Source organism: Dermacentor albipictus, chromosome 1 (genome assembly GCF_038994185.2).
Source record: "Dermacentor albipictus isolate Rhodes 1998 colony chromosome 1, USDA_Dalb.pri_finalv2, whole genome shotgun sequence".
Lineage (NCBI taxonomy): Eukaryota > Metazoa > Arthropoda > Arachnida > Ixodida > Ixodidae > Dermacentor > Dermacentor albipictus.
Window position 1 is genome coordinate 125,953,495 of NC_091821.1, and position 15,207 is coordinate 125,968,701.

General features: G+C 45.9%; 1 protein-coding gene across 8 annotated transcripts in view; it reads right to left on the bottom strand.

The window, feature by feature from the left end:
• Nucleotides 1-15,207, bottom strand: part of raskol (Ras GTPase-activating protein raskol) — a 249,508-nt gene that overhangs the window by 35,076 nt on the left and 199,225 nt on the right. For all 8 annotated transcript variants that reach the window (XM_065451149.1, XM_065451146.1, XM_065451148.1 and 5 more), the window contains 2 exons: nt 10,217-10,337; nt 450-552 (listed from right to left, as the gene is read on the bottom strand). In XM_065451149.1, coding sequence (XP_065307221.1) covers nt 450-552; nt 10,217-10,337 — 224 coding nt within the window. The remainder of the gene's footprint in view (nt 1-449; nt 553-10,216; nt 10,338-15,207) is intronic.

Here is a 15,207-nt window from a genome sequence, read left to right on the forward strand (position 1 = left end):
TGAAGTTGGATCCTGTGGGATCTCGAGCACCACACATTGGCATAGCACAACTGGCACAGAATTTCTTGCAAACTGACATCCGGCAAGAGTACTCACTCAGCTTTTAGTGAAAAAAAAAGGAGAGAGAGAGAGAGAGAGAGAGAGAGAGAGAGAGAGAACACTGCCACATTTAGTAGAAAATTAACTGCACCAGCCAGCACTTCCACAGAAAGCACCATATCTATCTTTTCAATGACCTTATATTTGCACTAGCCTTTAACTTCAAATTTTCTGTCTAGCTCAGTGAAATTTTGACAGTGGAATATTAACCAAGCTGTTGATGCTTGCTCTGACTGGCAAATGTTTTTTATCACATCACATCAGAACTTTTTACTTCCACTAAAGTCCAGTGTAGTAATAAATTATACCTAAGAATGCAACACACTTCATTTGAGAGAGAAGTATCATACGCTAGAAAATTGTCTTCCCAGAGGTGTGGTGAAGAAGGGCTTGAGGTACCACTGCCTTCACTCTCAGCTGCACTGCTGTGACCACTACTGCCGCTCTCGCCTCCTGCAAAAATGCCACGTTCAATGAGGGATACGTAAAATATGCAACTTTGTGAAGCATGTATAATTCAGAATTTATTTCAATTTAGCCAGCTATTAAAAGCAATCTGCCATCACCATTCACTACAAAAAAAGACGTGGGTCGAAAACTGCGCAGCTGCTCAAAATATACTGCACACGCTAGAAAAATGAAGTAATGCTGTGTGCAGATGTCTTTATTCTACTCACCCTCTGTTGTTTCCCGCAATAAGGCTATGACCCATTTTTCCCCGTGATATGATGCTTCATTTATTCCTTCCTAGGCCAATCACATTAAAACAGAGAGAGAGAGAGAAAAAAAAAAAGGAGGATGGTGCGGGGGGAAAGGGTGCCACCGATTAGGCTGAAATCTAGCGTGTTGCTAGTAATCTGTCCGACGCAACAGCTCAACACTTCCACGAACTGTTGGCTAGCTGGAAATGTGGCAAACCATCCCTGCTACTGAGATGGCAGCAATTCTTATGCTCTACAGCTGCTGACATGCCACTGCACTCTACCAATGTTGCCAACTCCCACACTCTGTGTGCACAACGTGCGATACAATGTTTAAAGTATAGTCAACTAGAACAGCCAATGACAGCACAATATTGTCGGAATGAAACGTAAACAGAAGAGAGCATGGCTTGCGGCATGTGAGAGAAGGAAGCTTCATAAAATGCTTTGGCACATTATGAGCCATTCAACTGTGACCATGCAATGACGACGCCCTACAAAATGATAAGAATGGAAAACGAAATAGATTGTTTCAAAATATCTCTGCTCTCATGTTCTTGGCGATTGCTTGACTTACCAGTGTTTCGTGAACAGGGCGGCAGGCCGCAGATAACCATGCAATTCTCGTCATGAGAATAGCATAAAGAAATACTTTTTTTGTTGTTTACAAGCATTTACTTGTGCATAGCGACAAGTGTTGCACGAAATCAGAGACTTGCACTGCCTTGCCAGCACTCTCATGAACTGTGGATAAGCCCAATTGTGCTGCCTACTTTTGCATGTATGACGGTGAAGATGGATAGTGTCAATAGCTCTATAGATATAGCAATTATCTAACAGATGAAGACATCGCAGAAAATGTTCTTTTATAGTTCTTTCGCAGTGTGCTGCATACCTTTGCATTGGCTTTGTCTTACCCAGAGGTCACTCACCACAACACCTCCCCTCCCACGAGAGGCCAATGATGGCCAACAAAGTAAATTATAAGAAAGCAATTTTTTATTTTTATTTATTTAGTGATTCAATACTGCCAGCAGCCTTTTGGCAACAAACGTGGGAGTGGTACAGGCATGAGACCAAGTACAAAAGGTCCATTCCATTACGTGTGGTTCACTGCACCGCATTTCTGCTGCACTGCGTGGTTGCTGCAACACAGCCCTTGATTCTCTGGTGCAGTCAAAGTGCATGGCATCATGCAGGCAAGACTTGCCGGTCTGATGTTTGCTGGCAGTGCTTAAAGAGGATGTGAAAACATTCAAAAGAGCCAAAATAGTCTCCACTAGTTTGCAATATGTTGCGGGCACTGCTGTAGCTGTGTGCAGCTGTATGTTTACCAGCTCCCATCAAATTTGTTTGATTATCCATGTTGTTAACCTGAAAAGGAGACTTTGTTCATGGTGAAAAGCCATGGAAGCAGTTAAGAAATACAGTCACTCATCGATAATTCAGAGATGCTAAATTATTCGGGCAGCTTCATGGCACTGCCACTGGCCCCATAACTTAAACATGTATAAGGCCTACTGAATTTCGGATACATCACCGCATGCCAATTAAGCCACCAAGTTTAGCAGAAGGAGCAATATTTTTGTTTTCATGCATGGCCACCCATATTGCTGCTGCCTCCTCGAAACCGAAACTGGCGAGGCCTAGTCGATCCAGTAGTGTCCCACAGGCTGTGCCCAAACCACAAGACAAGACAAGCCAAGCCACTAACTGCCGTAAAGGCTGTTTTTAGCAGCTATAATTGCAGCTAGTTCTTTAAATGCTGGTTTGTCATAAAAGCGGTCTGAGCTCCGTGTGTCCAGCATTCAGGATTTGTGTTACATAGAGACACAATCCCCGTTGACACATCTTTATTGCTCAGAAGCAGGTTCGACTGGCATCAACTCCACCCTTGATGTCTGTGTTGATGAGGGTGGCGATTATGTGTGGGAAGTACCGAACTGTTCAGAAGAAGCTCGTGACCATACAGTTGTGCGAGCACAGTTGTTTGTCGTTTGGCACAGTGACGAGAGCGTAGCAAGCTAACTCGTCGCCGACGGGCAATGACAACTCACACGAAAACGTCACCCAGTGCGACACGTTACTTTCACTTCGTCACCACCACCGATGCATCTGCTGACTATACTTTCATTTCTAGTGAAAACATGTAAATTGTCCGAATATAGACGAACCAGGTTGTAGGCAAGTATATGTGTGCACAACAACGCATTTACAAGCTTTTTCAGTTACTTTTCAGCACTTAGTAACACCTGCCATGTACTGTACAGGCACCCGTGGCACTGCTTGCGCTGCACTGGTACTGTCTGAACATTTCTGGCTTCGATGACATAAACTATGCTTAATTAAATGCAGCCAAAGCTGACACAAGTGAGTTAATTGTTACAGCTACACTGAAAGTACAGTAAAATCTCATTGAACCATACCCACTTAAACAGTAGTTTCATTTTAAGAGTAGTAAAGTCAAATCCCTGACTCAGCAGCCATTAAAGGGACTGAAAACTGGCCAGAATGTGTTGGGACGTGCTGATCGAAATGGAATAACCATGATTTGCAGTGATAGAACCCAGCACGCTGTTTGCGATTTAAGTAGCAATTACAATTTTTAATTGGCAAAGAAAGTCTCAAAAACCTGTACTGTAAGAACACACGTATAATACGAGTTTTTTATTATTATTATTAGCATCCCAAATGTTCGCCTCGTACTATATGCGGATCCAAACAAAAATTTCAGTCAGAAATTTGGGCTAGTAGTTTTTGGTTTTGTTATTGCTGCGTGACTACAGCATTGTTTCTTTATTGTTGAGTGCGCACCTCGGCAGCACACCTGCAAACCACGCTTCATGAAGTGCATCTTTTTTATTCCGCATTGAAGGACCAAAATGTCCAGACCACGAAAAGAGTACTTGGCTGCTTTCAAGAGAAAGGTTATTTTAGCCGCACAGGACATCGGCAACAGTGCGGCCGGGAGGCAGTTTGGCGTCAACGAGGGAAGCATTCGCGGGTGGCGTCGACAGAAGGAAGCTCTTTTCGCGTGCAGCGGAATGCGAAGAAGCTTTCGGGGCCTGAAGAGTGGGACATTCCCGGAAAACGAACTCGCCCTAATGGAGTTCGTATGCCAACAGCGAGCCGCGCATCTAGCTGTGAGTGTGGAGCTTATTCAGGCAAAAGCTAACGAGCTTGCAGGAGAAAAAGGGCTACCAAGCTCTGCCTTCAAAGCGAGCAAGCACTGGATTTATCGCTACATGTGCCATGCTGGATTTTCCTTACTTTGCCGAACTTGGATTTCGCAAAAGCTGCCCGAATCGTTTGAAGAGCTGCTTTTGACTTTCCAGCGCCACGTTATTTCGCCGCACAAGTCCAAGAACTTCCAGCTAGGGCAAATCGGCAATGCTGACCAAACGCCGGTTTATCTGGACATGCCATCGCCCCTCACCGTGCACGAAAAGGGCTCTAAACAAGTTTATGTCCGGTCCACTGGCAACGAGAAAACGTGAGTTACTGTCAAGTTGTCGCACACGGCAGACGGACACAAGCTCCCGCCCTATGTCGTTTTCAAGCGCAAGACAGTGCCTAAAGGTGAGGAGCTGCCAAAAAATGTGGTCATGAGATGCCATGAGAAAGGCTGGATGAACAAGAATCTTGTGCTCGACTGGATAAAGTCCATCTGGTGTAGGCGGCCCAGCGCACTGTTGTCGTTCCTATCCATCCTCGTGCTGGATGCATTTCAGTGCCATTTGGCCGAATCAGTGAAGAGGCTGTTGCGCGAATCCGGCACTGAACTCGTTGCTATCCCGGGTGGGACGACGTCTCAGCTGCAGCCTTTAGATGTTTGCGTGAACAAGCCATTCAAAGACGCGGTGTTATGCAGATTGGATGCGCTCAGGGGAGCCTGCGGCGACACCGACCGGGCGGCTGAAGTGGGCTTCGCCAGCTACGCTATTCAAGTGGATTGTGAACGCATGGGCCAGCACACCAGAGGACCTTGTGTGTCACGCATTCAACAAGTGTGGCATCTCGAACGCGCTCGATGGCACAGAGGATGAGTACCTCTGGGAAGATATGTCCAACAAGGAACTATCTGAAAAGAGTGCAGCTGAGGAAAGCAGCGATTGAAGTGCGGAGTACAATTTAAATAAATGTTTTCCTAGAGTTTTCTTAACTCGTATTATACGCGGATAAAACATTTTTTCTCCATTTCGCGTCCCAAAAATTTCACCTCGTACCATATGCGGGTTCGTATTATACGTGGGTTTTTACGGTAAGTGGTGAGGCCTGGCGGTTGAAATCTTGGTGCTTCGGATGTAGTCTGTGAGATTACTGTACGTAAGTTGGCTGTTATTAAGTACAACATAATTATTGCTTAAAATTGCAGTTGCTATATCATTAGACGCTTGCACTTTATTCTACACTTTGTAAATCAAAAGTGCGCGCATTGCTACAGTAACACGCTGCACTGCGTATCCCATGTAACAGCATCATTACGTTTTCAATCCGATTAGTTTCATTTTGACTGGCTAAATACCAATGCGGTTCGGCAGGAAACCACGAAAACACGGAGTTATTATCGCAGAAATACTTTAACACTTAGGAAAACACATGAGTCGCAGGAACATCGATTGATAAAGGAAATAATACTACCTCACAGTAATGGCCGCGCCTGTCATCTGCCTCCCACTAATGCCAGCGTATAATCGCTATTGCGCTCACCTATCACCGTTTTCAGCATGCTTCCCGTGGGGGGGGGGGAAAGAAGAAAGAAAGAAGAGAGAGAGAGAGAGAGAGAGAGAGAGAGAGAGAGAGAGAGAGAGAGAGAGAGAGAATAGGTACCATGAAAATTGGTTTTCAGACCCTTTAAACTGAATGTATCTTGTATCTGCATAAACTGTACCAGCTTATTGTGTAGATATCGGTTAACACGCAGTGTTTCCACTTTTTTTTGAGGAATCACGGCACAAAGGCAGAGGGTGCTTGGAAGGGTGAAGACACATCAACATCATCTCGGTGCCGCGCCAGAGAGCGTCTTTGCCTGTGTTGTGGCATTGTACAAGCTAGGACTCGCGTCATACCAAAGCTCGGACAAAAACCAGGTGGTCAGCATAGAAGAAAAATAGGACATCATTCGTGCTATCGTACGTGGCACAAAGAAGTCAGCACTGGCACGTGGGAGGGATCTACCGTTGACTACGGTGTGTGGCATTTGGAATGCGAAGGAGAAGTTGCTCGGCAGTGCTGCTGCGACTGTGAAAAGATGTCGGCTACGAGGTTTGACTTTTCGAAGTTCGACTTCTCACCATCGTTGCCTCTGTTATTTCCTAAGTGCCGCCTAACGACAGTGATGAGGGTGACAGGGAAAGCGATAGCATGGGCAATTCAGGCCCGACAGTGGCTGAAGCTGCATGTTACGTCAGCCTCATGCAGGTGTTTGCCGAGAAGAGGGGGCTGGTGGAAAGGCTGGCTCGCAGCTTATGTGAGTTTGAGGCCGCTGTCATCGATGCTAGGTCGCAGCGGCATCAAACGGAAATAACAGACTTTTGTCATGCGAAGTGAATAAATACTGAATGTTTTTTGCTGTTTCATCACACTCTCTTCGAGTTCCATTTTTGACAGCTTAGAGGGCGATCGCACGCTATCTCGGTTAAAGCAGTACTAGCATATAGTACCTACTTTTTTCGAGCTCTGGCCAACTACCGTTTAACGAGGGTTCACTGTATATGAATAAAGTAGCAAGCAGACATCGTAACAACTATGAAGAAAGGTTGCAGGCACATGAGGCAGCACATGAAATGAAATCAAGCTGATAGGCTGTGTCAGAATACAATGCCACCAGGGCAAAACACCATGCTCACCCGAACGGCAGGGCGCCTATTAAAAGCACGTGAGAACCGAGACACAGATAGGTGAAATGTTCGTAACAAGTGGGGGCTCATCCGGGATCGACGTGGACGCCTATTGGTGAACGTGCCTGAAGAGTTGCTGCAGTATCTGCTGGGGCAGACCAAAAACTCCGCCATGAAACGTGAGAAAATCGCGGCAGATGTTTGACAAACGCTGATGGTGGATGAGACAGTGCAGGCCAGCAACGGTGGCAGTTCAACCGTTGGGCGACACCCCTCTGCTGAAGGTCAGCGTCCTGAGTACAGAGGATTTAACAATATCCTGTCCCCCAAAGAGTTTCCAGAGTGGCTAGATATGTTTTGCTTGGTCAATGGTGTTGCCGCCGACGAAAGGCTTACCCACATTGTGCCTACTGCTCTGGAGTGCAGCACGAAGTTGTGGTGGCACTTAGTGACCATGTTTGCATTGTGGGAGGAATTTACGGTGACCTTCATTTCGGAATTCTTTTCTATCGACGTGAAGTGCCGCTTGAAACAAGAACTCGAGCTACGCATGCAGAACCCAGAGGAATATTTAAAAGAATTTATTTGCACGCTTGTGGCCTGTTATGACCGAATCGGTGGCGAAGTGTCAGAATCAGAAAAGGTTGACTGTGTGTTGCGGCAAATGCACCTGCAACTTCAATGCCTGGCAGAGGGCAAACAGTTTGCCAATCTTGCGTAGTTGGCTAAAGCAGCTGGCAGCCTCATGGAGCATGCTTGAGGGCAGTTACAGTACAAGCCACTGCCTCTTCCGACAGACTAAGGGGCGAGCGGCTTTGCCTTCCAGTTGGTTGTGAACCCCGGCAGGCACCTACGTGACTGCGCTGCAGGTAACGATTTCAGCTGGCAGGAAAGAGCTCTTCCTGGAGGTGCAGATCGAGAAGACAATGTTTCAAACCCTGCTGGATAAAGGCTGAAGCGTGAGCTTATGTGGAATGCTGGGGGCAAAGATAGCAGAAGAAACGGGCGCCAAGCTCAGAACACAGGTGCGTGCACTCCGCCTGGCAACAGGTTGGTCCCCACATCTGCCACATCCCTAAAGTGCAAGGTCCAATAGGCTACAAGCAGCTGTAGCCATCACTTCCTGTGTGCCAGACCTATGTCGGGACATTGTTCTTGGCAGGGACTTCTGTGAGTGCAACAGGCATTGCCATACACATAGCAATAAGCGGATGGACTATTGGCACAGACTTGCAATGCACTGCGCCGTTCGCTAAGCGTGACAAGGGTCCAGCCAGAGTGCCTGCAATAGAGGAAGATGGATAGTCTTACCCCTTGCACACCCTCTTTGAAATGGTTCTTGCAGCTCCTGACATAGGGAGTAGCATTCCAACTGAAGAGGGCAAGCACCATGCTGTAGCAACAAAACTACAACAAAGCATAAAGGGAGTGCTGGACGACTTCATTCCTTTGATCACTACGATTCGTGGGTGTACCCCTCTCGCTTAGCACTGCATAGATACAGGGGATAGTGCACCAGTGAGATGGGACTGTGCAGTGAATCACGGAAGGCTGCATACATGACCTCCTAGTGGAGAAGGGTCTTATAAGGCGAAGCAACAGCCCTTGGACTAGCGCCCCAGAGCTAGTCGCAAAAAAGTCTGGAGGCTATCGGCTTTCTTAGACTACCAACCGCTGAATGCACGAACCAAGGTACCTGCCTGCCCAATGCCTCGAACGGATGGCAAAGCACAACTTTGCCGAGCTCGCGTTCGAGAGTCACGTTGAGCAGGTGAGGGAAGTACTGCAACGTATTGAAAGTGCTGGCCTTATGATTAACCCGAACAAAATACAGGTGTGCCGTCAGTCCCTTAGGTTCTTGGGCCACATCATCTCACGTGGGCAGTGAGGACCAGATGAAGAAAAGGTACATGCAGTGCTATATTACCCAAGACCCAGCATAATTAAGCAGTTGCAAGCCTTCCTGGGGCTTGCTGGCTATTACAGGAACTTCATCCCACACTTCTCACTGACAGCACATCCACTCCGGGACCGTTTGAAGAAGAATGAGCCATGGTGGTGGGCTGAGAGTCAAGAGCAGGCGTTCACTGCACTCAAGCAATCTTTAGCTCAGGATCCAGTTGTGGGCCTTCCAGATCTAAACCGACCTTCAGTAGTGTATTTCATGCAATTGGTGTTGGCACTGCAGCTATGCTATTGCACGCTGGCCCTAATGGACTGCAGCCTGTTTGCTTCATTAGCAGGGTTCTTACAGAGGTCGAAAACCATTATACTGTTCAGGAGTAGCAGTGCCTTGTAGTAGTTTGGGCAGTGTACAAGTTCAGGGTTTATTTTGGATTTACCGAGTATGAGATTCACTGTGACCACTCGCCCTTGTCAGGGATGTTTAGCACCGACCAAGCTTCCCCTAGGGTCAAGCATTGGGTCCTACGACTGCAGGGATTAAATTGCCGAATCAAGCACCAACGGGGACAGGAAAGTATGCTTGAGCAGAGCTCCTCTCCAGTGTGAAGACCACACAAGTGACAGTCTACATGAGAGACTGTTCCCCATTGCTGCTCCAGACGGCTGGGGCAGCAATGGGGAATGGGGTTACGACTATGAGCTCTGCACCCCATGGGAACCCGCAGGTGACAAGGAAGATACAGAGCCTCTGGCAGCAACACAACATGTCTTTACTGCAGAACTCCAACAGTGCCTTGAAAAGGCCATCAAGTGTGCTGAGAAATATCAAGCAGCTGCTTGGCAAATGCAGAAGTCCAGTTACAACCGCCGTCTGCAGCCAACAGCCATTAAAGACAGTGAGGTGACCTCGTGCTCCTAGATATTCGCACCTTGGGTGATGCTGCCAAGGGTGTCTCGGCCAAGTTGGCACCACGGCGTCGTGGATCTTATAGCGTGGTCAAGCAATTAGGCGACAATTTGTCTTGAGTGACCTTACTATGCAACAGTGTTGAACTATTGCCCACGCAGACCAGTGGGTGCTCTAGCCATGAACCACAGCTTCTCTCTTCCCTTACTGATTCACATTTTGAGGGGGAAGAGTTGTGAGGAGAGAGTGGCAGTGTAAGCGGACCAAGAGCTCCAAGTGAGGCAAGGCAAAGCGCGGTTCTTGGAAGCTATGTGCGCTGTTGACTGTAGTTGTCAGGGGAAGAAAGATGCAGGTGGTGTGCAGTGTGTGTGGTGTGCGTGGATAGAGAGCATGGGGAAAGAGTTGCAGAATTAGGTAATAAAGTGAATATTTGTGATGAACTTCAGCCTGTCGTTGTTCGTAACAATATCAACAAGGTTCTATTGTACAAAGCACAGCCACTTAGTGTGCATATTGCAATGTGGTCCACCGAACCAGCTTCTTGCACGAAAGAAGCAATCGACGAGCGACTATGGGACATTCTAATTGCACAGTCATCTAGTAACACTGGCTGTGTCTGCCATCTTTGTTATGGCATAGTTGCAAGGGGCTGTATGTTGCGAGGCTCAGCAATCATCACCAAGCAGCTATTCAGCACTGTGTCCTATGTGCAATACTTGGCCATGGCATTTTTATGCACAAAAAGGAGAATGACATTGGCTTACCAGTGAGAGATTCTGGCTGAGGTTCTTGGAGGCCCCCCCAACGGTAGACTGGGTTGCTAAATGCTAGTGGAGGGCATCCTCCGGGTTGTGGAGGCAGCACATGGCTCACTGCAGTCGGGCCCTGCACAAAGTACATTACAGGTCAACAAGCTACAAAGTCAAGCATGCGCAACTAATTTTAAAGGATTATTAACACACAAACACAAAGGATCCAATGCAAATGCTGGATTCTATGTGAAATGAAGCACTCATGAAGTGGTCAGTCAAAGGGCCCATCGCCAGATTTGGCCATCTTGAGCTGATAAGCACAGTGCATACAATGCATGCTAATCATATCCGCTAAGTATTACATCCCTACGCGCTGCGGAAGAGCTTAAATTTCAAACCAAGCACCATTTGCTTTTTTCCTTGCGTGCGTCACACTCCGAATAGGGGAGTCGATGTCAAACGCACAAGTGTGCCTAAGTGCATATACGTGATGTGACGTCACTCATAGTGACACGTGACCTCAAGAATTATTCAAGGCAACATCACTGATTTGTTTAATCTGTTGCTTCAATAGACAAATTAAACTTTGGAGAAATAATAAAACATACAAACTGTACGCCTGCGCATTTTTGTTTTACTTTGTACCGTAGCAAGAGAGATGTAGTACTTCCGTTTCGGCTGCTTGTTCCCACGTCGTGCAGTTGTGCATGCAGAGAACAAAACTATGTCATTTTCTACTGTGTTCCAGCGCCGCGATCATGCTCTTTCATTCTCTTGCACCCACCTCAGTGCTTGTGATTGTGGCATTGACTTATACCACTACTTAGGTGTTCTCGGGCAGAGCGAAGAACAAAATTGCCCGCTTCATGAAATGAGACAAATGCAACAGCTCGAGGACAAGACTGTCAAGAGAGGTGTGCCCCTCAGCAAAAACATGAGAGAGAGAGAGAGAGAGAGAGAGAAAGAACAAGGTGGGGGCCTGTGACATATTTGCCCCGCAACCCTTCACCTCCAGTATGGGAGAACGCATGGAAGGAATTTCTCTTCCGGAGGCTAGATGGGGCAAGTGGAGGCAGAGTGTGTCTATGTTGGCAGTGATGCTCACCTCCTGGAATCATGGGTTTGCAGCACTTCAAATATGTCTATCTCTGCTATTAATGACCTAATTAAAAATTCTTGCAGTGGAACACTCCTTAGAAGGCACAACTTCCAGTGTATAACCAAATTTTGCTATGTGACCCAGTGAGGGTCCTCAGTAAATGCTATGCAACTAAATTCAGTGCATACAATTTTTATCACCGTTGCTTTTATTTTCATTCTATCTAATATATAAAGTTATGCAGCTTGAAAAAACGCGGAGTAAAGCACAGACCAAAATAGAACTGAAATTTAATGACGGGCCAGGTATGGCCAAAGAGCGCCATGACAAATGGTAATGTTAACCCTTTCAGGGGCGATTTTTTTCACCATATGCGACTGCCCAGGGTCGATATTTTTAGTGCAGATTTACATTCCTCAGAGGGACCTATTTTGAAAAAAAATGTACCGTAATTTTTCTAGGGTGACCATAAAGTAAGGGAAAATATTATATCTATATATATATATATATATATATTGCGTTGGTATAATGTACTGTTTATTTGTGAATAACAACAATTAAAAAATGAAATAAACTTATAAGAATTAAAAATTTGATGCATTGTTATACACTCAGTTCAAGGCTTAGAATATGCGCACACGAGAATATTTCGCAAGTCTCAAATGTTCCTGCTCTTATACTAATATTTACGTCCATAGCGTAATCGAACTGCATAGGCGAGTGCACTCAAGAAAACTGTGTAGTTGTGTGACCGTCAAAAAAGCAAAACGTGTGACAAACTTCCGCTAATCTTCATCTTATCGCCAACCAGAGGCGGTTAGTTTTCGCAAGTCTCAAGGGGGGGGGGGGGAGAAAAAAGAAGAAAAAAAAAAAAAAAAGAGAAGGGGAAATGCATGCACGGTGGCATCCTTCATATGCGCACCCCTGTGAGCAATAAACAAGCGAGTCACAGGCGGTCACCCTTTGAGCATTTAGTAACAAGATAGCCATCAGTTTTGCGAGCGCAAAACTGATGGCTACCTTGTTACTAATCGCTCAAAAGGCGACCGCTTGTCTCTCACTCGTTTAGTGTTCACAGGGGTGCGAATAGAAAGGATGCCGCCGTGCATGCGTTTCCGTAGCTTTTTTTTTTCAGAGACTTGCGGAAACTAATTGCCTCTGGTTGGTGACAAGATGAAGATTAGCAGAAGTTTGTCACACGTTTTGCTTATTTGACAGCTTTCTATTTGACAGCTTTCAGCTTTCTTTTTATTTGACAACTTCCATACAGCTTTCTAGAGGGCGCTCACCTGCGCAGTTCGATTACGCTATGGATGTAAATACTAGGTAAGAGCAGGAACATTTGAGACTTGCGGAATATTCTCGTGTGTGCATTTTTAAAGCCTTGAACTATGTGTATAACAATGCATCAAATTTTTAATTCTTTTAAGTTTATTTCATTTCTTATTGTTGTTATTCATGAATGAAGAGTACATATATACCTATTCAAAATATTTTTTTCTTACTTTACGGTCACCCTAGAAAAATGACTACATTTTTTTTAAAATAAGTCCCGAAAAAGAATTGGGATCTGAAAAAAAAAAAAAAATCGACCCTGGGCAGTCACATATGGCGAAAAAAATCTACCCTCAAAGGGTTAAACCAAGCTGTACTTGTTGCTCGCAAATACTTAGATTACATGATTTGTAAGCTATCTGCATGTCATCCACATATACGGAATAAAAAAACATTGTACGTGGTATGACAGTCTGGATCGAGTTCATTTTGACAATGAAAAGAGTGCAGCTCAGCACACCACCTTGTGGAACACCAGCCTCTTGTGTAAATGGACGAGACAGAACGTTACCAACTCTAACACGGAATATGCGATAGGAGAGGTAACTCTGAATTACGTTCAGCAAGTTGCCTTGAACTCCCATTCCAGCCAGGTCACGGAGCATTACAAAACACCATGTTGTATCGTATGCCTTCTCCATGTCTAAAAATACTGACAAGAAAAACTGTTTGTGCACAAAGGCATCACGGATATTTCTTTCGATACGGACAAGGTGATCTGTTGTGGATCTACCTTCCTTGAAACCGCACTGTAAGTGATAAGAGTATTTTGTTGCTTTCAAGAAAATGTATAAAGCACCGGTTAATCATTTTCTCAAAGAGTTTCCACATGCAACATGTCAGAGCTATAGGCCTATAACTACTGGCAGAGGAAGGGTCCTTGTCCTCCTTGAGAATAGAAATTACAATGGCTTCTTTCCAGGTTCACATGTGTTGAGTTAGAAAGCTGAGAGCAGTGCAACACATTGTTACAATGATCTGTCAATGACCGCACTAAGAGAACTCGAGGGGGCAGCACCGCTTTCATACTGCACAGTGCATCATACAGCTGGAGTGAGTGTTTCTTCTGTCGATCTAAGAAGCATGGTACACGCACCTGCTACGCCAACCTATCTCTTGTTTCCAAAAAAGAGAAACTAGCTAAGGATAACCGCTGTTATAGATGTACATCACGAGGTCACCAGGCATGGTCTTGCCATGTCAAAGTCACGTGCTCAGCTTGTCACGTAAGACACACCTCGAGTATGTGTGACCCGAACTACAGAAAGAAAGATACTACAGCGGAAACTTTGAGACCAGCGTTGGCTTCAAGTGGCACAGCAGGGATAGTCTCGTTGCAATCAGTAATGCTTTGCAACAAAGATTCCACAAACACTTGTGCAAAGACGGACAGAGAAATGTACCTGCAGACCTTTCGCGCTTTTCTCATTAAAAATAACAGGTCCAGATACATCAGAGGGATTATGGATGGAGGCAGTCAGAGATCATTTATCACAGAAGATCTGGCTGTAAAACTACAACTGCAGGTACTGGGAGAAACCAGAATTTCATTCAACACGTTTGGCAACGCATCCCCAAGTTCTGCTGAAATATCAAAGGTTGTTGAAGTACCACTGCGTAGTCAGCACTGTTCCAACATCCATATTGTTCAAGCAATTATAGTTCCAGTTATCTGTCACGACATTGCTGCGCTGACAGCTGATAACTTCATTCGGAAGCTGCGATGTGAGGGCAAATTTCTTGCTGACAACAAGAATTTTCTTGAAGCGGATACTGAGAATGGCCTCAACTTGTTGATTGGAGCTGACCATCTTTGGGAAATCATGACGGGTGAAGTTGCAAAGAGCATAGAAATTCCAGGATTGGTCGCGATCAACACGGCATTCGGATGGACACTGCAAGGACCGAGTTGCCAAAGAGCCTTTCTTGACTGCGACGCTAATGTTATGGTCTGCCTTCTGCGAGTGGAAACGATTTCTGATGATGACACAACCTCGCAGATTCTACAGTCGTTCTGGCAGCTCGAAGCAATGGGCATCACAGATTCTGGCGAACCTCCCTCTCCTGAGTCCATTGCACGGTTCGGAGGAACAATACGCAAGAAACATGGTAGATACACCGCGGCGCTGCCTTGGAAAGAAGATCAGAAACAGCTACTTGGAAGCAACCGTGATACCGCGCTCGCATGTCTACAAAAACTGGCAAAGAGGCTATCAATGAATGAACGATTATTGGAGCGATACAATGCAGACAACTGACAATACCTGGAGCTAGGACACGCTGAAGTGGTACCTAAGAGTGTTCCTATTGATCGGGCCACTTATTATATACCACATCGGGAAGTTACACGAGAGGAATTGTTGACCACCAAGCTCGGGGTTGTGTTCGACACATCGTCACACGCTCAAGGCTTTCCATCACTCAACGACTGCCTGGATAAAGGGGTGAACCTCAACCCAGAGTTACTACAGGTACTGCTTCGCTTTCGGTAGTTTCCGCTCGCCATCAACTCGGATATCAAGAAGGCATTCTTACAAATTGAGATACAGGAGACCGACCGAGATGCATT